The sequence below is a fragment of the Elephantulus edwardii genome, unplaced genomic scaffold (assembly GCF_000299155.1).
Source record: "Elephantulus edwardii isolate Elephantulus edwardi_28Jun2011 unplaced genomic scaffold, EleEdw1.0 scaffold00032, whole genome shotgun sequence".
Classification (NCBI taxonomy): Eukaryota; Metazoa; Chordata; class Mammalia; order Macroscelidea; family Macroscelididae; genus Elephantulus; species Elephantulus edwardii.
Genome location: NW_006399782.1, coordinates 4,629,872 through 4,656,224, shown reverse-complemented (window position 1 = coordinate 4,656,224; position 26,353 = coordinate 4,629,872). Strand labels below are relative to the sequence as shown.

Here is a 26,353-nt window from a genome sequence, read left to right as displayed (position 1 = left end):
GAGTGCCCAATACATAAAGAAGACTAAATGAGCTCCGGTGCATCTGAATTGTGGTTGGTGTTGGTGAGAAATACTGCATCCATCAGGGATTGCCAGAGGAACACACAAATCTGTCTTGAAAGAAATTCAGGTGAGATATTCCTTAGAAGAAAAGATGGCAATACTTTATTTCACATATTGTTGTTATTGTTATGTGCTGTCGAGTTGCTTGCGACTCATAGCAACCCTATGTACAGCAGCCCTAAACTCTGCTTTGTCCTGTGCCAATCGCACTGCCTCTGACACACCCATCCCAATTACCCCAGTCACTGAATCAATCCACCTCATAGAGGGTCTTCCTCTCTTGCGCCATCCCTCCACCCTACCAAGCATGACGTCCTTCTCCAAGGACTTGTCCCTCCTTACATGTCCAAAGTATGGCAAACGAAGACCCAGAATCCTTGCCTCCAAGGAGCAGCCTGGTTTAACCCTTTCCAGGATGAATCTCTGTTTTCTTGGCAGTCCATGGTACCCTAAATACTCTTCTTCAGCACCACAGCTCAAAGGCATCAATTCTCCTTCTATCCTTCCTAGCCATTGTCCAACTCTCTGATGCATAACAAGTGATTGCAAAGACCATAGCCTGTATCAGATGCACCTTAGTCTCCAGAGTGACACCATTGCTCTACAGTACCCTGGAGAGATCCCTAACAGCAGACTTTCCCATCACAGTATGTTTTTTTAATTTCCTGGCATACTTTGGGCATATTATCAGGAGGGACCAGTCCCTGGAGAAGAACATCATGCTTTGTACAGTGTCAGCAAGAAAGACCCTCAATCAGATTGACTGGCATAGTGACCGCAACAATGGGCTCGAACACGGTAAGGATTGTGAGGTCGGCACAAGACGGGGAGGGTTTTATTCAGTTGTGCATGAAGCATTATGAGACAGAACTGATTCAACAGCATCTAACAACAACACAAGTTTCAGGGGATTAATTGAAAAGAATCTGGAAATCTTATTCTAATGATGCCAAAATGAAGTCCCATGACCTGCTTGCTGCTGTAGAATGGGAAGAATTCACTAATCTCAGAGCAGGGTGCATGGCAGCAGACTTTAGAAACAAAACTGTTCCAGCCAAATCAACATGCCTGCATGCGACTCAGTGGGAGGGCCATAGAGTCCTGCGCCTCAGGAGTGAGCAGGCCTCTTGGTCTCCATCCACCCTACGCTCTAAGCCTAGAGCTGAGCTTCCTCACCTCTCTCTGCCTCCTCCCACCTCTCCACCCCTCCTCTGTCCACCTGCATCTTCTTGCTTTCTTGCTTCGTTCTTCATGATGGAAGGTGAAGCTACTGACAAAATGAAAGGTTTGCTTGGAATTTCAAGGGACCAGATGTGATTTCTGAAATGAAGAGATGGTTGTGTTACCGCAGTATAATCAACTGCATCTCCAAATATTGCTGCCAGCTTCTAGGTATCCAAAAGCAGCATGTGCGCCTTTTTAGAGCCTCCATGTTATAGTTCTGGGCCTGAGGCCATATAGCTCTCTGGACGGGAGGGGCAAGTGGAGACACTCATTTGTTGACAGAAACAAAGAATGATCCTGTAGACCAAGCCACTGGGCCTGAGCAGGTCTCACCCACCTTTTCTGCTATCAGGAAATCATAGCGAAGGGCCTCTCGCGTGCAGATGGCGCCAAGCAGGAAGACAAAGATGATGTACAGAAACCACCTGCAAACCCCAAGAACAGAGTGGAGCTTCCAGCTGACCTGGACCCGTTCTCCCTCCCCCGCCCAGCCCAGCCCGCTCCAACCAGCTTTGTGTCTCCTGTGACTCTGCCTCAGAATTAGAGGCAAAAGCCAGCCCTGGGGCCCTTTCAATGGTCTGGGAGGACACTTCAAACATATCTTCTCTAAAGAAGTTTCTTACTCTAAAAATAGTATCATGTTTGTCTCTTTCTTACATTAAAGAAGAAAATCTGTAAAGGAAGAGTGGGGTGTAGTGAGAGGCCCAAGAAGGCCAATGTCAATCTAAAGGCCTAACGACCTACAGCCAACCCCCAACAGAACAACAAATAGGGGCTCTCTCTGACTTCCAATCCCTGCTGGGGTCTGGATTACAAGCATTAGAAAGTGAAGTCAAGGGTGAAGCAGGCAGAGCAGTGGCCCAGGCTCGGCTCTCAGGCTGCCATGTGACCTGAACAGTCACATGACCTGATCTGGGGAGTTGAGGACATTCCTCCCCAGCTGTGAACAAGAGAGACAGAAATGGGGTTGGAACGTTAGTCTAACCCCAGATCCATTAAGTTCTATGTTCCATTTCTCACTTAAAACCCCCTTTCCTTCTCAAGACCCAACTCTAGCTTTATTGTATTCATTTCCTTACTGAGGTTTTTTTTGCCTTATTTAAGACAAAATAAGATTGGTGCAGGATGCTTGGCTGGTAGCATCTGTGCCATTACAATAAGCTAAGAGTAAAGTGGGCATTTGTAAAATAGATGATTATTATTTCTTAATTTATTAAAGAATTATAATTATTACATTATTATCAATTCTTAAAGGCCATGGTTAAACATGGTTAATACCACAGACTATTACTGTTTTCAGTCATAGTCTTTTCTTTTTACACATGCCAAATGAAGGCCTGAGAAGCTTCTTTTGGTGGTATAAACAGAAAAGCAGAAGATAGAAGTTTACAGACAGATTTATGGTATTGTGTTCTGATGGTTAGTGGTAAGGAGCTGTATTGCCAACCCAAAGGCATATAGTTCAAATCCACCAGCTGCTCTCTGAGAGAAAAAGGAGTTACCAACTCCTATGCAATTTACAGACTCTAAAAACCCACTGGAGGGACAGCTATGGGTTGATTCTGACTCAATGCTATACAACAACAACAACATGGTTTAGAGAGAAGGTAAAGCACAGGTTAGAGGCAGACCCAGAGGCGGCAAGACTGTTCGGCTGAGTGGCAAAGCCTGAACAAAACCCAGGAAGCTTAAAAGTATTGAGAAGTTGGAGAGGAGAGGGTAGAGGGCGAAGCATTATTTCCATTACACACACACACACACACACACACACACACACACACACACACACACACACGATCTTATTTCATCTTCCAGCACATGTGAGACACACATTTACTATGTCATGTTTACAGATATGAAAACTGAGCTTTAGAGGGCTAAGAAAATTGGCCAAAGTCACACAGCCAATCAATGGCAGAGCTGGGAATGCAAATTCTATTCTGTCTGATTGTAAAACTGGTAATCTCCCTATTCATTTCAAAGATCCTAGGCACTCAATGGTTAAAAAAGAAACCCCAGAGTTCAAAACGGGGTGGGGGTGTGGGGGGAGAAGCAGGAGGCTGAAGGAAAAGGAAAGAATGGATTTGATCTATGGTCCCTGTTAATAACCATCCTCCTCTCAGCATTCGCAGCAGGGGGTATGAAAAGGCAACCGTCTGAACCCACCAGACATGAATTTTCCAGCTCGTTGAGTGTTCAAAGGAGGATTGGAATATGAAATAGCTTGGTCACAGTCAGGCACTGTCAGAACAAAAGGGGCACTCCCCTCCACTGCCTTGGGGTTTTCTCTCTCCCTTACCAGCTCCAAGCCTGGTTGTCCTGGAGTAACTTACGAGATGCCAACAGCTGCTAGGGAGCCCAGGGGGATGCTGGCAGCAGGCTCCCTGAGGTCGCCCCCCATGTTGAAGCCGGCCATGACTCCTGAAAGACACCCAGATAAGAGAGGAATGATGTTGTGTCCTTCAGGGATTACTTTTCCCAGAGCTCGCCTGTTCCCTCCTCTGGAGCCCTCTCCTGGAAGCCAGCCCAGGTCAAGGCCTCCCATCTGTACCTCTGCAAACAGGCTGCTTCTCAATCTCCCCTGGCAACCGTGGAGTCAGCCACGTGGCCACAGACGTAAATGGGACCTCTGTGAGTTGGGCGAGGCTTAGGAGGGAAGTCCTACCAGCCACACAAGTGTCTTATCACCAGTGCAAAGTGATGAGTGTGAGAGGCACATTGGAACCTCACAGAGTTCCCGACATCACAAGCTGTGCTCTGCTTGCCCTGCAGGGACACGCAGGAGAGACCTTCTGCTCAGTGGGTTTCTGTTTCTGCCACTGTGCTGTGATGACACTTGTGGCTTCAGGAGCCCTCAGAGAGTCAGAACCAGGTGACTGAGCTCACCACAGGCTTCGCTGTTAAACAAAACATCACGTGTGCTTCCAGTGGGTTGAATCCACAAGGCTGCTTCAGAAGACAGATGGGCAGTCTCCCCCTGCTGAGATTTACAGCATTCGAGACCCGGTGGAAGGTGGCCATGGGTCATGAACTCCACAGCCATGACTCTGGTTTTGGAAGTTTGGGCTGTCATGTTACTCTAAATAAATTCCAGATATAACCCTCTTCACTGTTGCTTCTGTTCTCCAAGAGTACTAATGAAAAAAATTGCTCGAGATACTAATGGACCCTGTGCAGGGTGGGGGGCTGTGTGCTGAGGAGGTGACTGCTGCCTCCCTCCCTCTCTGCACGCACATGACCTTGACCCACAAGACTCGCATTACAGGCACCACTGGTGGCCCAGCCCAGGAGTGCTCTAAAGATGTGGTGTGATGGACCCTCTCACACAGAGGGTGAACAGATCTGCAGTGTGATTTAAAAGAGAGGATTTCAGTAACTTTAGGGATAGGAATGGGTGTGAACATTTTCAACCTGATCAGGCCTGGGCTTAGTGTTTCATGTGTATTTTTTAATCTTGTTGAATCTTCACAACTACTACTCTAGAAAAAAATGGAATTATTTTACTCAATTAGAAGAGGACACTAGAGCTGATTTATGACATACTTGTGGCATAGTTGGAATGCCAACTCAAAGGTAGGTGGTTTGACTCCACCCATTGCTCTTCAAAGAAAAGCAATCTCCTCTGATGCAATTTCTAGCCTTTGAAAACCTGCTGGAGGGTTAGCTATGAATCTGGTTCAACTCCTTGGCAAAGGCTGTGATGAGGGCTTCACATGTGAGATACTATGCACCACTAAGAAGCAACAATTTTGTAAAATGCTATGTAACATGGGTGAGGCTAGAGAGCATTTGTTGTTGTTGTTGTTGTTAAGTGTTGTCAAATTGAGAATGATCTGAACACTGTCCTATCCTGTGCCATCCTCACACTTCCTGACACACTAGAGCCCGTTGCGGCAGGCACTCTATCAATCCACCTGGTCAAGTGTCTTCCTCTTCTTCACTGATCATCTGCTTTTCCAAGCATCGTGTCCCTCTCCAAGAAATAGCCCCTCCCAGCAACATGCCAAAAGTATTTTCATTTTTCCTCTAAAGAACACTCTGGCTGCACCAATTCCAAGACATTTTGCTTGTTCTTTTGGTAGTTCAGCGCTCTTGTCCAACACCACAGGTCAAAGGCATCAATTCTTCTTCTGTCACTCTCCAGTGATCAGATATATAGCAAGTGTTTGGAAAAACCATGGCCTGCCTGAATCAGGCACACCTTAATTCTCAAACTGACATCATTACTCCTCAATAATTTTGAGAGATCCTTAATTTCAGACTTTCCCAGTGCAGTCCATCTCCTGACTTCCTGACTGCTGCTACCAAGGGTGTTGATTATGGATCCAACTAAGATGAGGTTGTTGACAATTTCAGTCTTTTCTCCATTCATCATGATCTTGCCTATCAATCCAGTGATAAGAATTTTTGTTTTCTTGATGTTGAGATGTAATCCAAATAGAAAGCTATATTCCGTGACCTTCTGCAACAAGTCCTTCAAGTTCTCCTCACTTTCAGCAAGCAGGGTTGTATCATCTGCGTAATGCAGGTCTCCTTCTGATCCTGAGGCTACATTCTTCTGCATAGAATCCAGCTTCTCGAATAATTTGCTCAACATATGCACTGAATAGGTATTAAGAAAGAAAACAACCTTGACACCCTCCCTTCCTAATTTTAAACCATTTGGTGTTTCCTTGTTCTATTCGCATGACAGCCTCCTGGTCTAGGCATAGGTTTCACATAAGCACAATTAAGTGTTCTGGGACTCCCATTGTTCTCAATGTGAGACATTAACTTGTCATGATCCACACAGTCAAATACCTTTGCATAGTCAATAAAGCATAAATAGACATTCTTCTGGTATTCTTTACTTTCAGCCAGGATCCACCTGACATCAGCAATGATATCCCTAGTGCCACAGCCTTTTCTAAATCCCACTTGAACTTCTGGCAGTTCCCTTTTTATGTACTATTCTAGACATTTTTTTATGATCTTCAGAAGTATTTTGCTTGCATGTGATATTAATTATATTGCTTGATAGTTTCCACATCCAATTGGAATTTCTTGGGAATGGGAATAATTATGGACCTCTTTCCTATCCAATGGCCAGAAGCTCTCCTCCACATTTCTTGGAAAATACTAGAGAGCATTATGCTGAGTGAACCCAGTCTCATAAGAACAAATAACTGCATAAGACCATTTACTAAATAGAAAGATAACCAGTAAGATGTGTATAAAAGTCCAAAAAGGGAAGGGGAGAGGAACAGGAGTGGAGGGTTGAGAAGGGAGGACATCACTAGACTATAGGAATAACAAGAGTTGGTGAATGAAGAGGGGGTTAGCAAAAAAAATTAGAAACGTTCCATTGCAGACCTGAAAAGATGGGGTAATAGCAGCATAGATCAATGGTGATCAATTTTATAAAACACAAAGTATCTGACCAGTCATCTGAACAGAACAAGGAAGCATTACATGGTTTAAAAGCAGGAAAGGTGTGCATCAAGGATGCATCCTATTGCTATACCTTTTCAATCTATATGTAGAACAGATCATTCAGGAGGATGGACTTTATGAGGAGGAATGTGGCATCAGGATTGGAGAAAGCTCATCAACAACCTGCGTTATGCAGATGACACAACCTTGCTTCCTGAAACTGAAAAGGTCCTGAGGCGTTTGGTGCAGAAGGTAAAGGACTTCAATGTTCTATATGGATTGAAGTTCAACATTAAGAACACAAAGATTCTAGGGAGCTCTGGTGGCCTAGTGGCAAGAAGCTGCACTGCAATCCCAGAGGCGCATGGTTCAAATCCACCAGATGCTCTGCTGGAGAAGGAGGGGCAATCTCCTCCTGTACCAGTCATATCTGATTTGACGGTACACACACACACACAAATAATAAAATTAAAAAAAAACACACAAAGATTCTCACTACTGGGCCAATTGGCAGCACCATGATAAATGGAGAAGAGATTCAGCTTCTAAACAGTTTCAGCTTGCTTGGTTCCACAATCAACACTCTTGGCACCAGTAGTCAGGAAATCAAAGGACTAATTGCATTGGGAAAAATCTGTCAGTGACCTCTCCAGAGCGTTGAAGAGCAATGATGACAGTCTAGAGACTAAGGTCCACCTGATCCAACCCATGATCTTCCCAGTTACTTGGCTATGCATTAGAGAGCTGGACAATGATGACAGTCTAGAGACCAAGGTCGACCTGATCCAAGCCATGATCTTCACAGTTCCTTGGGTATGCATTAGAGAGCTGGACGATGATTAAGGATAACTGAAAAGAAATGATGCCTTTGAGTTGTGGTACTTGAGAAGAGCTGAACATTGAGCACACCATGGACTACCAAGAGAACAAATATATCTGTCCTGAAGAGGGTAAAACCAAGCTCCTCCTTGGAGGCCAGGATTTTGACGCTTGTCTTACATACTTTGGATATGTTGCCAGGAAGGGTCAGTCCTTGGAGAAAGACATCATTCCTGGAAGGGTGGAGGGACAGCACAGGAGAGGAAGACCCTGAATGAGATGGATTAATGCAGGAACTGAAGTTATGAAGAGTAGGTGTGTCGGGGACAAAGAGATTGCCTTAGGATAGGACAGGCTTCAGAGCTATTGTACATAGGGTAACTATCAGCCGAAGGTGACTTGATAGCATATAACAACAACAACTTACGAGATCTCTTGAAACACGATGTGAATGAAGGAATAAGTGAAATGCCGTGTATATGGATGATATATAATGTATACAAATTTTGTATGCAAACAACATATAATTTTTTTAAAAAAGTTAATGAAAACAACTCAAGGTCACATATTTTGTAAGTGGTGAAGTTAGGATTCAAACCTGGGGTGTTTGATTCCAAAAATGATGCTCAAAACCCCTTCACTGCAGTGGTGCAGAGCTCCCCAGTGACATGGATATATCCCAGAACAAACTCTGAATGCTAGAGAATTACCAGGCTAGAGGATGTTTTCACCCAGCAATTTCACTCCTAGTATTTTTTCCCCTACATAATTAGTCAAAGACATACTATTGAACCAAAAAGGTTTATTAGGCCTTACTCATAACACTGAAAACAACTACTAATTTAATGTCTGAAAAGAGGTTTAATAAGTGAAGATAAGTCTCTTCAATAAATACCAGGTCTCTCATAGAATGAAATTATTGGGGTTAGATTGTAACATGGAAAGATAGTTATAAGCTATTACTTTGTTTTAAGAGGCATATTAAAAGAACAGAACATATGGTACGCTCCCCTTGATGTGAAAAACAGATAGATGCATAGAGAAAGAAATTAGAAAATGTTTTGAAATGTTGACAATGTTCTTTCTGGGTGATGAAAGAACAGATGACTTTTAATTATATTAATTATATGTATTTTCTCAATTTTCCACTGTAATCATATATCACTTCTAAAAGAGAAAAATGATCTTTTTTTAAATGGCTTACTGTTTAAAATGATGCACTAAGCACATTTTCTGTCCTCCGTTTCCCAACCTGCCACATCTATATTAAAAGGATAATAAAGGGGAAATGAATAAACATCTAGAGCAAAAATGACAGAAGGAGGAGCCCTAGGTAGATAAAAGGTTTCCCTAAACATCTGAAAACAGAGACAAAGATAGGGAGTAAAAGTAAAGGAAAAGGAAGCCTGGGAGTGATTCCCTGAAGGATGTGAATAAGTTGCCTGTGGAAAATCAGAGCCACTAGTGTGGATGTGTGCACCCCAGATTAAGCCCTCCTCAGGAGCTAGTCTGCCCACAAGACTGCTGCAGTCAATCCTCCCATTCAGAAGGAGGAAAAGCACCCTAAACACTAAGCAGAGGCTCAGCCATGCCAGCCAAGGACCACCAGCAACAACAAAAGCATAAGTAAAAAAGCACTGCCTGAACTGGATTTTTTTAAAGGAAATAAAACAAGAAACAGAAGAGAATTTTAAGAAAACCCTAGCTCTAGATGGATCCTAGGAGAATATTGTCTCTGTAAGACAAGAGGCTATGAAAAAAAGCATAATCTAAGAATATGAAAGATCATTTGGGAAATAAAAATATGAGCATTGACATCAGAAATATAATAGAAGACCTGGATGACACTGTTCAGTATTTAGAACAGAAAGATAAAGGGCAAGAAACCTGAGCAAAAATTAGGAACATTTTGGGGTTCTAACACCTACCAACAGGAGATTCTGAGCTAGAAAAAGAGGTAAGGTGGCCTAATGGCAAGAAGCTGAGCTGCAATCCTGAAAGCACGCGGTTCAAATCCCACCAGCTGCTTGGTGGGAGAAGGATGGTCAATTTACTCCCGTGTGATTAACTACATGTCAAAACCCACTGGAGGGTCAGCTATAGGTCAGTTCTGACTCAACAGTACACAACACAACAAACTGATAAAGACACTAATCTTCAGATGGAAATGTCTCATTAGCTACTGAACAGAAGGAATAGGTATGGAGGTGGTATCCACATCTAAATGCATTGTGTAATACGTTATGCAATTATTCATTGTTCAGTTCCAGGAGACATAAATCCCTCTAAGATAAATACAATACTAACAAAGGAATAAAAGTTAAACTGGACATTAGCAAACAATGAAGCAATGACTTAAAAATTCTGAGAAAAAACTGTGTTGAAACTATAACCTTAGCCAGACTACTAATTGTGAAAGTAAATTCTAAGTGGTAAAGGCTCAGCAGCCATGCCTCCCACATTCCCCTTCTGAGGAAAATGCACAAGTATGTGCTCCGAAAAAACAAGGATCTAAACCATGAGATAGGAAACAGTGGTAATAACCCAGGAATGCAGAGAAATGCTGAATAAAGTATATGCAGCAAAGAAACCAGCTGGGCTGAGAGCAGAGAGATGAAGGCTCAGGAGGGATGGCTCTGGATAGGAAATGGGCCCAGAGCAATGGATGGCATGGTTACATACAGAATGATTTGAAAGATATGCTGAGTGCACTTTTTGGAAACAAGAACAATGAATTACTTTTGCAACTTCCAGAAAATTTTTAAAAAATGAATAAGAACATCAAAGCCTAAGTTACATTATAGGGTCATTATGAGTTGCAGGCATCTTGATGGCACGAAACAGCAATAAATATGAAGCAAATTAAAATACAGTATGATTTTATATGTGTGTGTGGTGTTATTGTTGCTATGTAACGTTGAGTTGGAACTGACCCATAGCTGACTCTTCAGAGGGTTTTCAGAGGCAGTAAATCACATGGGAAGAGAGTGCCCATCCTTCCCTGTCAGAGCAGCTGGTAGATTCAAACCATGTGCCAACGGGTAGGTAGCATAGCTCCTTATCACTACGCCACCAGAGCTCCCTGATATACCTATAGCTATATATCTATAAATTTATAGAAATATAAATGGCATGGGGAACAAACATATAAAGAAAAGAAACGAGAGAGGAAGCAACTGGTGAATTCAAACTACCTGGCTTTGGGTTGGCAGCATAACTTCTCACCCACTAGGCCACTGTGGTTGTTGTATACTGTCAAGTTGAAACTGACCTATAGTTGACCCTCCAGTGGGTTTTCAGGGGCAGTTAATGGGTTAATGCACAGGAGGAGATTGCCTATCCTTCTCCTGCACAGCTGGTGGATTCAAACCACATGGCTAGTGTCTATAGACCCACTAGAGATCCCTTCACACACACACACACACACACACACACACACACACACACACACACACACACTCATTGTGATTGAGTCAGAACTGACTCCTATATTAATACATTAAATCTATTTGGCCATGATACTAGGAACATACTCTTGTAAGCTAAATGGCACAAGGCACACCCTAGAATTACAGCAAAGGACACAGAAGTTTAGTCTACTGCTTTGCTTTTTCATTAAACAACAACTACACAGTCATAATATATTACCTTTAAGATTGACTGCTAACAGATAAAGAAGACATAACTATAATGGACCTCTAAGAAATAAAGAAGACATAAATATAATTATAAAACAGAGAACAAGTATACTCGACCATAATAATGTAAAACTAAAGCTGTAGTTAACAGATACTACTAGGCTATAAAAAGAAGGGAGAGAAGTAGTAATATTTTCATCATCTCTCACGCTATCACCAAGTCCATTCAGATGCACAGCAGACCAGCCATTGGGTGTCAGGAGCCTACGTCACAGGGCGGCTGGCTCCGCCTCCTCCCTGAGCGCTGCTGGTAGACCCAGACCACCTGCTCTGTGTTGCTTTCTGGTTAGTAGTTCAACGTGCTATGGACTGAGGCTGCAGATTTGGTTTTTTTGGACAGTCTATGGGTTAAGAATTGCCCTGCTACCAGAAAGGTCATATATGAAATATATTTAGGGAGCTCTGGTGGCCTAGTGCTTCCCTGCAATTCCAAAGACACGGAGTTCGAATCCACCACCTACTCCACAGTAAAAGCATGAAAATCTCCTCCTGGGCTATTAACTGCCATTGAAAACCTCCTGGAGAGTCAGCTACGGGTCTGTTCTGACTGTACAGGTCTGTTCCGACCCTATGACACACAACATACACCAACAACTTAACAGTCAGCGGTTTGACCACACCAGCCACGACACATGAGGAAGATGAGGCATCCTCCTGTAGATTTACAGTTCTTGGAATCCCGTTGAAGCCGCTCCTCTCTGTCTGTAGGATCACGGTGAATCGGAATCAACACAACCACAGGGTTTTGGCTTTGGTTTTATTGTCCTTGACACACATGGGGTCGCCATGAAATGTAGTCAACCCAACAGGAACCAGATGGTCCTTTTGAGATGCAGTTAGTACTCAGCCAGCAAACAAGAGGTTGGAAGTGCACGTCCACACAGAGGCACACCAGGAGAAAGGTCTGGCGATATATAGCTGAAAAATCGGTCACTGAGAGCCTCGGAGCACAGTGGACTTGACAGTGACCGCTAGTGGACCTGGAACAGACTTCCATGTTGTCTGAGACACTTTCCTTCAGACCCTTTATAAAAACGTAACAAGGGAAGATACACGAGAACTCACTGCTCTATATTCTTCTATATGGGAAACATCCCCCTCCCCCTGCACCCTCACTGTTGTCAACTTGGTTCCTCCAACCCAGCAACTCTCTTAGCAGGTTTCTGAGACTGTAAATCTTGACAGGATAAGAGTACCCATTTTTCTTCCACAGAACCACCGGTGGATACCACTGGAGACACACCACTGTTTGGTTAGCACCACAACATCCTACAGATTATGCCACAAGAACTCCTTTCTTTGTAGGAAAACACTCAGCACTCAAATTCATTATCATTATCATGGAGTCAGAACGGACTCAGAGCTGAGAAATTGTCCATCTTTTTCCCAAGGAGGAACTGGTGGATTCGAACCACCTGGGCTTTTGCAGCACAACTCCCTACCAACTACACCACCAGAGTAACCTTCCATAAGGGTAACTGTCTGCCTAATCCTGATTGCTTCTCACTTCCAGACTAGTCCTATATTTACAACCAACACCGCTTTTCTTCTGCCACATAGCATCAATGAGCTGGGTAAATAGTAAGGGTTTATTAACTGGCCTGCAATAATATGCAAGGATCATGGTCAAGGGAACGAGAAGACCTGATCTGACAAGAAGCTTTTGAGATAAAATCGGAAACCAGAAGGTGGACAGAAGTATCACAGACACAAAGTACCAGAGACAAGCAGACAAATGGAACTTGTAACATCAGCTGGGAAGTCTCGTGAGTGATTCTGGTTGTGGGGGGTCCAGGTGTGCCGGTGGGAGCAGTTGTTGTTGTTAGGTGCCATCAAGTCAACTATGACTCACAGAAACTCTGTAAACAACAGATCTGAGCTCTGCCCTATCCTGTGCCATCCTCATCATCTCTGCCACAGCTAGAAGCTATTGTGAGTCATGGTGTCAATCTGACTCAATGAGGCTATTCCCCTCTGTTATTCACTGCCCTCAATATTTCCAAACATGATGTCCTAATCCAAGGACTGACCACTCCTAACAATGTGCTCAAAATATGTGAGAAAAAGATTTACCATCCTTCCCTCTGAGCAACATTCTACTTACTGCATTTCCTCCAAAATATATTTGTTTGTCCTCTTAAAAGCAGAAGAATCTGGAATTATTCTGGCTATAAAGGGGACCCAAGGCTATGGGGTGAGGGAAGAGCCTGACCTCCGTCGCTTGTCACCACTGTGCTCATCAAAGCCCTTGAGAGAAAAGCAGTGGTCTGTGGTTCTGCTGGCCAAGTAGACATTTGGTAAAATTGGCTGTGCATTGTCACTACCATTGCCAGAATTTAACTCTTGCATTTCTGCACAATTCTTAGGCAGATGAATTTGTTCCAGAGAATTATAAAGGTCTTGCTTGTCAGTGAAATCTAGAAAAAATTATTCCGATTTAGAATTTTTTCCTACTCATGCTTGTCAAGTGTTCTAGCCATCCCTCTCATATACTTTCTTTCTGCTTCTGGAGCAATTGAAACATATTACTGTCAATGTGGGCACTGGCCATCAAGTCAGTGCCGTCGTCCTGATACTGTCGCCCAAAGCATTACTGTCTAGTTATTTAGAAATATATATTACAGTATTTTACACTTCCATGTTGTTGTTACTGAGTACTGTCAAGTCAGAACCATCTCATAGCTGACCCTCCAGCAGGTTTTCAAAGGCAATTAGTCACACAGGAAGAAATTGCCCATCTTGCTCCTGCAGAGAGCAGCTGTTGGATTTGAACTGTGTGCCTTTGGGATGGCAGCACAGTTCCTTACCACTAGGCCACCAGAGCTGCATCGCTTAAAAAAAGAAGTTTTTCAGATCCCCACTGGATGTTTCCTAATTCCTTCATATCTCTCTCTGCCCACCAAACTCTGCGACCTTGAGATATCTCCCTTACCCACTCATTCCCCCTCCTCCTTTCTCTTCCCCCTTTGGACTTTTGTATACATTTTACTAGATATCTTATTTTTACAATAATGGTCTTATGTAGTATTTGTCCTTATGAGACTCAGTTAGTTCACTCAGCATAGTGCTTTCCAGCCTCTCCCATCTTATATAGTATTTTTCAAAATCATTGCTCCTCAGTACTGCGCAGTATGGGTATGGATCAATGGTGATTAATTTTATAAAACACAATATCTAGGAACAATCATATGAAATAATGTGAATAGAGAAGTATGTTTAACACAATGCATATAAACAAAACAGAATGTATACAAATTTTGTATGCAATCCAATATAAAATAAAAATTAAAAAAATAATAAAGTTAGGTGAAGCCTTGATAAAACAAAATGAGAGATGTTTTCCCCTGTTGGAAATAAAATCACCAGTTCCAGGAAGCAGTTAATTGCCTTACCAAAAAAAAATTTTTAATCCCTTCTGTATCAACATGAGGGCAGGTTCTATGCATTATCCCATCTGAGTTATGTAATGAGCTTCCATAATAGGACCAACCAAAACCAAAACTACTGCCATCAACTTACTTTGACTCACAGGGAACCTCTAGGACAGAGAACTGCTGCCTGGGCTTTCTTGAGTTTAACTCTTTTTACAAGAGCAGAATGCTTCATTTTTCCCCTACAGAGTGGCTGGTAGGTTTGAACTGCCAACCTTTTCATTAGTAGCCTTGTACTTAACCACTGTGGTACCAGGTCTCCTCTCCAACAGCACAAGTGCCTTTAATGTGCTAATAATATTCATTGTCCAGAGCTAAGAAGATGAGTATGTGTTTCCCCAAACATATTTGGCAATTAAATACTGATTTTAAGAAAATGAACCAGTCTTTAGAGTTTCAAGGAACTCATTTTGAGAAACACCAAGCAAAGATTCACTTTATCATTGTCATTAAACCTTTCTTGGCAGGATTCCTGACATTGTTTATAATTGTGTTCTTATTGTTGCTATGTGAAATCAAGTCAGCTGCGACTCAGAGCAACCCCTTCTACAACAGCCCTAAACCCTGCTCTATCCTGTGCCAGTCTTATTATCTCTGACATACTTACCCCCATTACCCCAGTCACTGAGTCAATCCATCTCATTGAGAGTCTTCTTTTCTCGAGCTGTCCCTCCACCCTCCCAAGCATGATGGTCTCCAAGGACTGCTCTCTCCTGGAAACATGCCCAAAGTATGTCAGATGAATCCTTAGAGTCTTTGCCTCCAAGGAACAGCCTGGTTTAACCCTCTCCAGGATGAACTATTTGTTCTCCTAGCAGTCCATGGTATAGTCAGTACTCTTCTCCAGCAACACAGCTCAAAGGCATCAATTCTTCTATCATCCCTAGTCATTGTCCTGATCTCTGACACATAGCAAGTGATTGCAAAGACCATGGCCTATATCAGGTGCACCTTAATCTCCAGACTGATATTGTTGCTCTTCAACACTCTGGAGATGTCCCTGAAAGCAGACTTTCCCAATGCAATTTGTTTTTTTATTTCCTGGCTTGGTATGAAGAGCATTGATTATGGAGCCAAGCAAATTGTTTATAATGTTGTTGTTGTTGTTAAGTGCCATTGAGTCACAGGGGACTCATAGAGACCATATGAAAGAAAGACCTCAACACTTGTATAACTTTCATTGTTTCTCCATGTTCATAGAGTTTCTGGAGGCTAGCTATTTCAGAAGTGGATACCACTCCTGCTTCCAAGCTTGTTTTAATCAGGAACCTCTACCAAACTCTGTCCACCATAGGTAACCATTATCACATTTGACACATCAGTGTCACAGTGTTTTGCATCACAACAACCCAGGACTTACCTCCGTACAGCAAATGGACAGACCAGGTCTATACCACTTAGAAGAATGTTTGACCAAAAACAATTAAAACCAGGCCTGAGGGCAGCAGATTAAAATCACCCACCTTTGGCTTGATAGTATAACTTTCTATCCACTAGGCCAACAGAGCTCTCTCTATGTTGTTGTTTTTGTTAAGTGCTGTCTAGTCATAGTCGACCCATAGTGACCCTATGAATGAAAGACCTGAACACTTGTATAACTTTCATTGTTTCTCCAGAGTCATATAGTTTCCAGAGGCAAGCTATTTCAGAAGTAGATGCCACTCCTGCCTCCAAGCTTATTTTAATTGAGGAGCTCCACCAAACACTGTCCACCATGCGTATATATAATAGAGAGTTAAAATCAATTATTTTGAAAGCTGTCCTGGAGATCAACCATTTTTATCTCAAACCTCCCAATCTCTTATTTTACAGATTGAGGTAACAGAGCTCAAAGATGGGAAGTGATTTTGCTCAACTTTTCAGGCTAATTAATTAATTGGAGAACCCAACTAACATTGAAGTTTCCTGATATTTAAGTCAATAACCTTTCTACTAGTTCATATTACCCACCATTTCTTTCTAACTCCCCTGCTTTTCTTAGATTTCTCTTTCTAAAATGGAACAGTTACAGGATTAATTTGGGGTCACCTCCCTTAGGAGTCAGAACTTATCAGTTATAATCAGCATTACACCCACAGGTACTTCCTTCACGAGAGGCATTTTCTCCTCTTTGTGGGCTTCAACTGTCAGTTCCAGGAAGCAGTTAATTGCTTTATCCAAAAGCACAGCCTCCACCCCCACCCCCCATCTCAAGATGATCATATGGTCTGCATATTGTCACCACAGGAGTTTGGGACAGACCTTCCCATAATATAGCTGAGGACGCTCAAATTATTTTTTTCTGTGGAAAAAGACAATCGTCAAATGACCATCCAAACACCAGAGCTATGTGGGTTTTGCTGGCATCTTTCTTTCTCCCTGTTTCTGTACAAAGAGCTCTAGTGGAAAGGCCTCATAGGTAAAGTTGCACAGCCAGCCCAAAGGCAGGAGTTTTAAACCCACCATCCTCCTTAGATGAAGATGAGTAATCTCCTTCCAGACCACTTACAACCTCTAAAAACCTTCTGGAGGATCATCTACGAGTCGGTTGACTTAACAGCAATATGCTGAGTTGAGTTGCTGTCCACAAGTCCATAAAAACAAAAAAGAGTAACCTCAACCTAAGGCTTTCCTTCCTCAAACCTCTCAAATTCCTGCCCAGCAGGTCTTCACCTTTGCATGCACAAAACACACACCTTGAGAGGAACCCAGTGTCATGTCTGGCTCAGGCAGGGGAAGAACGGAAGAGGTAGGCTGAAGCCTGGCACAGCAGCGCTGGTTCCAAGAAGTCATAGGAGGTCTGATGTACCTCAAGGCATCTAGTGATGGGGAAGGGTCATCAGGAAACCACCAACTAATCCACAGCCACCCCAGACCTTCACAAGGTGCATCTGAGCAGTAAGAGGGCATCAGGTCTGAAGAGGTCAAAGTAGGTCACTGATACAAAGGTGTCCTAGGATGCTCTGGGAAAAGGCTGTTTATTTCCCCAGCAGATTGCATGCTGCCTGCTGGGTGTGGCCAACCACAGACCCATAAGTGCTGACTGGCCAATGGCAGCGGCCAGTCCTTTCCAGTAAAAGTCTGAGATGTGGGGACAAGGGTTACATGACTTCACAGGGCTGGTATTACTCTCTGTGAATTTCCATTTCTTAGTTCTTCCCTGTGCTGTGGTCCAGGATCTGAGGAGAGGTGGTGTGTGTATGTGTGCATGTGACAATCCCAGAGATCGAGACATTTGTTTTTCAAGGCAAAGTGTGGTGGCTTAGAGAGGAAAGGCGCTTCAAGAAACAAAACAAATGCAGAGCGCGTAGCAAGGCCCTGGCTTAAACACGCCAACCACCACCACAGAGTGTGACGGAGGAGCGTGGGGAGAAGGGCATATCTGACCAATCCAGAGGAGCCACCGAAACCTAATCTTTAGCTGCTCTTCCCAGGAAGTCCCCTGCCCTACGGATAAAATATCTGAAGTAATTGAAATAGTATTTCTCCAACCGGAGGTTGCAGGGTAGGCAGGGGGCCAGCCGTGTTTGTTCTTCAAAACTCCTGTCCCCTCTTCACAGCCCAGAGCTTCTCATGTTCCAGAAGAGGGTGGCGCTGGAGGGAGCCCCAGTCATGACTCACTCCGAGCTAATCCTTGGCAAATCCGTCACCATGGGAACTGCCAATCATCCATGCATTTCATCATTTAGCCCAACATCTGCCCGGGGAGACTCAAGTAATCTGAGTCACGCATCCTATGTACGGTGCTTACATCTGAGTTCCTGGTTAACAAAAAGAACCAGGGTCAGGCAAGCCTCCCGGCAGGATGATGCCCAACCCTGACCGTTAATTAGCTGTTTGGTTCTTAGCAAGTCTGTCCCAAACTCCTCTGGGTCTCTGCTGGGTTAAATAAAGGATCGGACCAAGCCTCATTGGAACTGGGAAGCAGCGAGGCATGTCCTTCGAGAATGCTTATCAGTGAGAGTTAGATAGTGAGGCATATGTAGTTAGACAAAGTGGACTCAAACTACTGTTTTTACTTACAACATTACAAAATGATATTTGCATAATGTAAGACGCAAGACTATAAAGCTTAGCACATATTCTTAGGCGCAGTCATTCTTAAAAGAAGAAAGAAGATGCTCTGTCTGGTCCTGGGAGGCATATCAAAGTTTCCAGTGAATGAGAATTTTTATATGTTTATAAAAAAGAAATATGCATAGAAACAAACAAAACATTGAATTGCTGTGTACCATCAACTCGGAACGGACTCGTAGCTGACCCTCCAGCATATTTTCAGAGGTAGGGAGGAGAGTGCCCATTTTTCTCCCACAGAGCAGCTGGTGGATTCAGCTCCTTGCCACTAGGCCACCAGAGCTCTCCTGAGTTGATAGACTAGCTGATCTCAAATGTCAATCCAGCTTGACTCTGATCTTGGACTCCAAGCCTCAGGCTACTGCTAATTCCTGCCTGGAGGGAGAGGGACTCAGGCGGGCTCACTACTCGCCTCCTGTGTCTGCACCAAGACCCTGTAGAACTTCCTTCTGGTGGATCCAATACACTGAGGGGTGTCATGGACCTGCCTGCCCCTACTTGGGCCAGGTGTCAGCTTCCTCAATACAGCAGCAAAGGAGAAAAGCTGTGCAGCAGCGTGGAGGAGAAGCAGCAGTGAGACAATCTGGGGTGCCTGGGAGGAACCTCTCTCTCTGGAGTGCTAGAGCCACAGAGGCCCACAGCCCTTGCGTCATATGTAATGTCTGTGCTATGCAGCCAATGAAGCCCACTGCTTGGCCCACGTAAACCCTCAGATATGAACCGCCTGAGTGTGTGCTCAGTTTCTGCATGGGGTGGGGGGGGGAGCGGAAGTATTTTCAGATGTTAACATACTATTTATTCCCTCTATTTCTCCTCTTCCTTTACCATCCAGTCAAGAGGGTGTTGACCTATATTTTATTGCCTCAGAGAGACCCACAGCAGGAAAGGAAACAAAATTTGCCTAGACATGATTGTGACTTCTATTTTTCAAACGTTCTTCAAGAGATGTTAGAGGCTTGGGAAAATTAAAATGTGGGGGCAAAAGTGAGTGGGCAAAGCATGGGAAAGGCCAGAGCAAAATCTGCTACACAAATCGTGGACCAAGAATAAAATGAAAATGTGAGGCTCCTAGGTAAAAAATTTATTATCATTTATAAGTCATTAATTGTTGTGGTTGTTGTTGTGTACTGCCGAGTCAGAATCTACTCATAGTTGACCCTCCAGTGGGTTCTCAGAGGCTATAAATTGCACAGGAAAAAACTGCCTGTCTTTTTCCCAAAGAGCAGCTGGTGGATTTGAACTGTTTGCCTTTTGGTTGACAGTGTATCTTCTTACAACTAGGCCACCAAAATTCCTAAGTCAGTAATAGAAGAGCATTAAACGAAACAAGGGGCAAGCTCTGGTGGCCTAGTGGCAAGATGCTGCACTGCAATCCCAGAGGTGAGCAGTTCAAATCCACCAGATGCTCTGCTGGAGAAGGAGGGACAATATTCTCCTCTACCAGTCAGATCCAATTTGATGGCACACACACACACACACACACACACACACACACACACACACAATAATAATAAAAAATTAAAAAAACAAAACCAAACAAGGGATCCTCCTGAGAACTGTGTTACTACAGATATCACAGGCCCAAGAAGCTGGCTCTAGGTAGGACTGTCCCGCCAGAAGATCGCCTTGAAGTTAGGGGCAGACAAAGAGCAGCTCATGGTTCAGAAACAATGGGGATCTGGACTCCATTCCCTAGAATCACTGTGGGCCCCCATAAAGTTCCATAAAATGTGGTCTCACAGGTGCTTAGATTCCCTAGGCTTTGAAGAGACTTCGAGTTTTCAAAGTTAGCTCAGAGGCAGCAGAGATTACAACCCTGAAAGGACACAGACAGTAGATAGATTAATGGAGAACTTGGTTCTGTGGACAGATGACAAGACACTTAGGGCTCTCCCAGCAGGCCTTGGTTTTCTGTGAGGCCCTGGTGCTGGCGCATCAGCATGGCAGCACCAGACAGAAGCATCGAGAATGACTAAAGTTAGATTGTGCTGCCAACACAAAGGTACACAATTCAAAGCACCTACGAAAGAAAGATGGGCAATCAACTCCCATGAGATTTGATGCCTCTGAAAGTTCTGATTCTATAGTACACAACAAGTAGAATGTAGACTTAGAGAAAAAAAATGGAGTTTGATTTAAAGGAAATAAACATGTTTGCTTGTTTTAAAGAAAATAAAAATGAAAGACTGTTTCTAACATGCACAAGTCTTTGGATCAAGGTTTCTCCTGTTGCTACCTACACCCTGGCTCCAGGCTGTTCTCGTGGAAAGCCCTCAGATAGAGTCTGCTAGGAGGCCACTGCAGAAACCCAAGTGAGATGCAGAGCATGGGCCAGTGTGGGAGATGTGAGAGAGATACAGGAAGGTAGAATCAAATGATACTGAGGAAGTAAAACTGTCAGGACTTAGAGGGCACTGGTAAGAGATGGGTCATGGTTGGCTATTACTGGTAGAGCAATTGGCTGTATGGATGTGCCATTTACTGAGTATAGGAGAAGAGTGAGTTGGAGGATGAGTAGAAGGGTTCTGGTTATGAGCACCATGGGTCTAGGATGGCACTGAGACACTCAAGAGAATATTTCAGGCATATGGTTGAGCCTGTGACATGAGCTCAGGGGAGAAGTCTGGGTTAGAGATAGAAGTTTGGAGGCATTAGATTTTTTTGGCGACATGGCTAAGATTTCGAGTAAAATAGAGTAAGAAGAGGAAAGGGTCTAGGAATAAGTTAAAGTACCTTAACACTTTTAACATTTTGTTTTGTTGAGACCATACACAGAGAAACAGCTAGGAAAATGAGCCGCTTTTACACGAGCAATTCAGTGGCAATGATGGGATTCTCCGAGCTGTGCAACTATTCCAGCTCTCCTTTGCTCAGTTGTTTCTTCCCTGTTAACAAGCTCACTGCCTTTGAAGGTTCCTCTTAAGCTTGTGAGTTACTGTTGTCACTTTGGTCCTGTTTGGATAGTTCTTTAAAGAGTGCATCACAACATCTAAAGGTCAGGCAGAAGAAGATGCACCTGGAAAGGCAGGCCGGAGGGGCAGGAGGGGGACAAGGAGACTGTTCCTTCACAAAGTCGAGAGAAAAGGAGAGACTCAAGGAATGCTGGGAGGGAAACAAACGGAGAAATGAAAAACATTCCTTGAACTTAGTGGCCAGGAAGTCACTGATGATTTTTGGAAAGTCTCATTTCACTGGAGTGACAGACTTGGATTGCTAGACAGTCAAAGAGTTAAGCAGTAATTAGAAAACGGAGACAGGAGTACACACAAAGCTCTTACCTCCGAGAGAGACAACTTAAAGTTGCTAGAAGCAGCGAGATGAGGAAAGTTGAGTAAAAGTGTTAATTTGTTTAATTCTTTATTAATTTTAATGAAAGTTTACAGAGACTTGGGATTTCCAGCCATTCCTTGTTGTACTTTTCTCCCTCCCCGCAAATCACTCTTTCACCCCTCCTTGCAAATCACTCTTCTACTTGAAAAGAAAAAGAAAAACTCTCTCATTGTTATGCAATCCCTCCCCCTAGGTTCACTCCATTATGCAGCCCTTACTCTGGACTTCTGTAATGACAAGAATACCCACTCATATATCCCTTTTAAACAGATCTCTCCCTCATCTGTTTCAATGCAATATACATCTTTCCTCCCCTCGAAAGTGTTAATTTTTCTTTTAATTTTAAATCTTAACTGAGGTATAGCTGACATACAATTGGAGGCAGCTGAAGTGTAATAATGGGAAAAAAAACCTTAGTAAAAGTTGGCCTCTAAAACAATCACTATAATCAGGATAAGGAATAGATGTATCGGGCTCCAATATGTCTTCCCATCCCTTTGCCTCTGGCTCTCCTCACCTCCTGTTCTTGGGTAACTTCTGATCTGCTTTCTGTCACTACACTTTGCATTTTCTGGCATTTTATTTTTTTATGGTACTCTTTTTTATCTAACTTCTTTCACTCGGTGTCATTATCTTGAGATCCATCTGAATCTTTGCACGTACTATTTTTTTTAAAATTACTGACTCAGGTTTCTATTATAAGGCTATACGAGTTGGTTTATCCATTCATCTATGGATGAGCCTTTGACATATTTTCAGTTTGAGTCTATTATAGATTAGAGTGCTCTGAACTGCTTCTGTTTCTCTTTAGTAAATAATAAACTATTTTCCAAGAAATGGTATTATTTGCCTACAACAAGGTATGAGTGTACCAGTTTCCCTATTTCTCTACATCTTTCTTGCCAACACTTGATATAATCAGTCTCTCTCTCTCTCTTTTTAATTACTTCATTTTACTTGAATCCACAATAAGTACCCTTGGTCTCTGCAATCAAGAGACACATTAAAAATGTAAATACATCGAATAGGCTCAGATTACATCTCAACATCATGAAAACAAAAATCATCATCACTAGTCCAAGAGCAACATGATCGATGGAGAAAGGACTGATGTCGTCAGTGATTTCATCTTGCTGGGATCATCAATCAGCACCCTTGGTTGGTACCAGCAGTCAGGAGATCAAGAACATACTGCATTAGGCATCTCTCTAAAATACCGAAGAGCAATGCTATCAGCCTGAGACTAAAGTTCGCCTGATTCAGGTCATGGTCTTTTCAATCATTTGCTATGCATCTGAGAGCTGGACTGAAGGATGACAGAAGACTCCTTGATGCCTATGATATGGTGCTGGAGAAGCACACTGAACATCCCATGGGTTGGGCAAAGGCCCTTGGCTCTGGTTCCTTGTAGGGTAGCAGTCCTGAGCTCTGCTCCATCTCAAGTCAGGTGTCTGATTCTCTGCTGTGGCTGCTGTGGTGGCTGCTCCCACTGATCCTGGTCTGTTTGGCACAAGAATCTCTGGCTCCAAAGGACACACTACATTCTCTTGCTATTTCTTTGCTGGTGGTGAGATTATCTATAATCACTCTCTTTCAATTTAGACTTTGTAAAGCTATGTTCTGGTGGTAAGGTTTGACTCCGAACCAAAAGATCAGTGGTGGAGCCTACCAGTTGTTCCACAGGAGAAATATGTCGCAACATGTTTCCATAAAGATTTATAGCTTTGGAAATTTTATAAATTGGTTTACCTTTTCCTATTGGGAGTTCTAATGGCCTAGTGGCAAGAAGCTGTGCTCCAATCCCAAAGGCATGCAGTTCGAATCCACCAGCTGCTCCATGGGAGAAGGATGGACAATTTCCTCCCATGGGATTATGTAGTCTTCAGTATAGATTGAAGCTCAATATCAAGAAAACAAAGATTCACACCACTGGGCCAATGGGTAGCACCATGATAGATGGAGAAGACATTGAGGTTGTTAACAATTACAGCTTGCTTGGCTCCACAATCAACACTCTTAGCACCAGCAGTCAGGAAATTAAAAGACTAATTGCTCTTGGAAAATCTGCTGTCAGGGACCTCTCCCGAGTACTGCCAAGCAATGATGTCAGTCTAGAGACTATAGTGTACCTGATCCAAGTCATGCTCTTCTCAATTACTTGCTATGCATCAGAGATCTGGACAATGAGTAAGGATAACAGAAGAAGAATTGATGCCTTTGAATTGTGGTGCTGGAGAAGAGTCTTGAACATACCATGGACTGCCAAGAAAACAAATAGGTCTGTCTTGGAGAGGGTGAAATCAAGTTTCTCCTTGGAGGCTAGGATTGTGAAACTCTGTCTTTTATTTTGGGCACATGGCCAGGATAGACTAGTCCCTGGAGAAAGACATCATACTCAGAAGGGTAAAGGGAGGGACAGCACAGAAGAGGAAGACCCCAGATGAGATGGATTGATACAGTAACTGGGGCAAAGGGAGGTGGTGTGTTGGAATCAGTAAGACTGGCTCAGGACAGGGCAGGGTTCAGAGCTGCTATACATAGGGTCACTATGAGTCGCAGGGGACTTGATGGCATATAACAATAACAACAACAAGCCTCATGGTAATAATCTGTGTTGTAACCCTGAAGGCAAATGTTTCAAATCCACCAGCTGTTCCACAGGAGAAGGCTAGGCAATCTCCTCTCATGTGATTAACTTCCTCTGAAAACTCGTTGGAGGGTCAGCTATGGGTCAGTTCTGACTTGATGGTACCCAACAACAACAATATTCACTGTAAGAGTTTTCATTTTCCTGATGGCTCAGGAAAGGACAGGGCTCAGATCTGTTTTCATAGGGTCACTATGAGTTGTACTTGACAGGAGGCTCATGTGAAGCGGTTGGATTCTGGAAGATGGTTTCTTGTGTCTCGATGAGGGTCAAGTATGGAATGTTAGTTTGGTTTTTTTCATCCACAGTCAGGCGTCAGCTGATTAGATATGTCAGATTTAGCTAACAATGAGCTATGCATTGAAGCCTCTTGATTTACAGTCAACCAGAACCTGGTGGGCCTGCCTTTTATTTAAAAGGAGGGAGGACTTCGTGTTAATTGATTTGGGGATGAACATTCTTCTAAATAGTACAGTATTGGTCTGCCTATTTGCTGTACTGAAGTAACTTGGGGATGCTATAATGCTGAACGCTTTGCCTTAGGTGTGTCAATTGCCGTGATGGTTACCCATCATGGGCAGTGTTTGTGGAGCTCCCAGATTGATTCACGTTCGGAAACTGGAGTGGTATTCCACTTCCTAAACCACATGCCTCTGGAAACTCTATGAACATAGAAAAATTATAATTATAGAACAGGGTTCAGGTCTTTTGTTCCTAGGGTCGCTTTGAGTTGTATTCACTTAAAAACAACCATGGCTAGTGAGGACTCTGATGCCGAGGTAAATGTTGAGTCGCTAACCAAAAGTTTGATAGTTTGAATCCATCAATTGCTACATGAGAGAAAGATGAGATGATCTGCTCCCATTGATATCACAGCCTCAGGGACCCAATGGAGGGTCTTCTTGAGTTGGAATTGACTTGGTGGCAGTAAGTATGGTTTTTGTCTTTAATAGCTGATGATGTTGAGTATCATTTCATGTGTTTAGCGCCATCTGCATAGCTATTGTAAAGAAAATATTTTACTCATTTTTAATGTTAGTTTCCTCATATTTGAATTTATGTCCTTATTTACTTATCTATCTGTTTGTTTATTTTCTGGCTACAAGTCCTTTGTCAGATGTGTGATATGTGAAATTTTGTCAGTCAAGATCCACCTGGCATTGGCAATGATATCCCTAGTACCATGGCCTCTTATAAATCCAGCCTGCACTTGCGGTAGTTCTCTGTTGATGAACTTGTTCCAGGCATTTTTGGATAATCTTCAGCAGGATCTTGCTTGCATGTGGTTAATAATATTGCCTGATAACTTTCCACACTGTCTCTAAGACCTCTAGCATCTTACATACCCTTTCCATTCTCTCATTCACAGTCCTATCAAGTCAGAAATTACTCCGAGCTGACTCTGTAGTGAGTTGTTAGAGGTTATAAATCATACAGGAAGAGATTGTCCATCCTTCTCCCAGGGAGCAGCTGGCAGATTTGAACCAACTGCCTTTAAGTTGGCAGCACAACTCCTTACCCACTGGGCCACCAGAGCTCCCTCTTTTTATAGTTGTTGTTGTTGTTGTTATGTGCCATCGAGTCATTTGCGATTCATAGTGATCCTATGTACAACAGCCCTAAACCGTGTTCTATCCTGTGCCAATCGCATTGCCTCTGACACACCCATCCCGATT

At 43.2% G+C, this 26,353-nt stretch overlaps 1 protein-coding gene across 1 annotated transcript in view; it reads right to left on the bottom strand.

Annotated features, from left to right (window-relative positions):
- Positions 1-26,353, bottom strand: part of SLC12A8 (solute carrier family 12, member 8) — a 238,333-nt gene that overhangs the window by 72,040 nt on the left and 139,940 nt on the right. Inside the window, exons 7-8 of the mRNA XM_006884300.1 lie at positions 3,621-3,708; positions 1,625-1,712 (exon numbers count right to left, since the gene is read on the bottom strand). Coding sequence (XP_006884362.1) covers positions 1,625-1,712; positions 3,621-3,708 — 176 coding nt within the window. The remainder of the gene's footprint in view (positions 1-1,624; positions 1,713-3,620; positions 3,709-26,353) is intronic.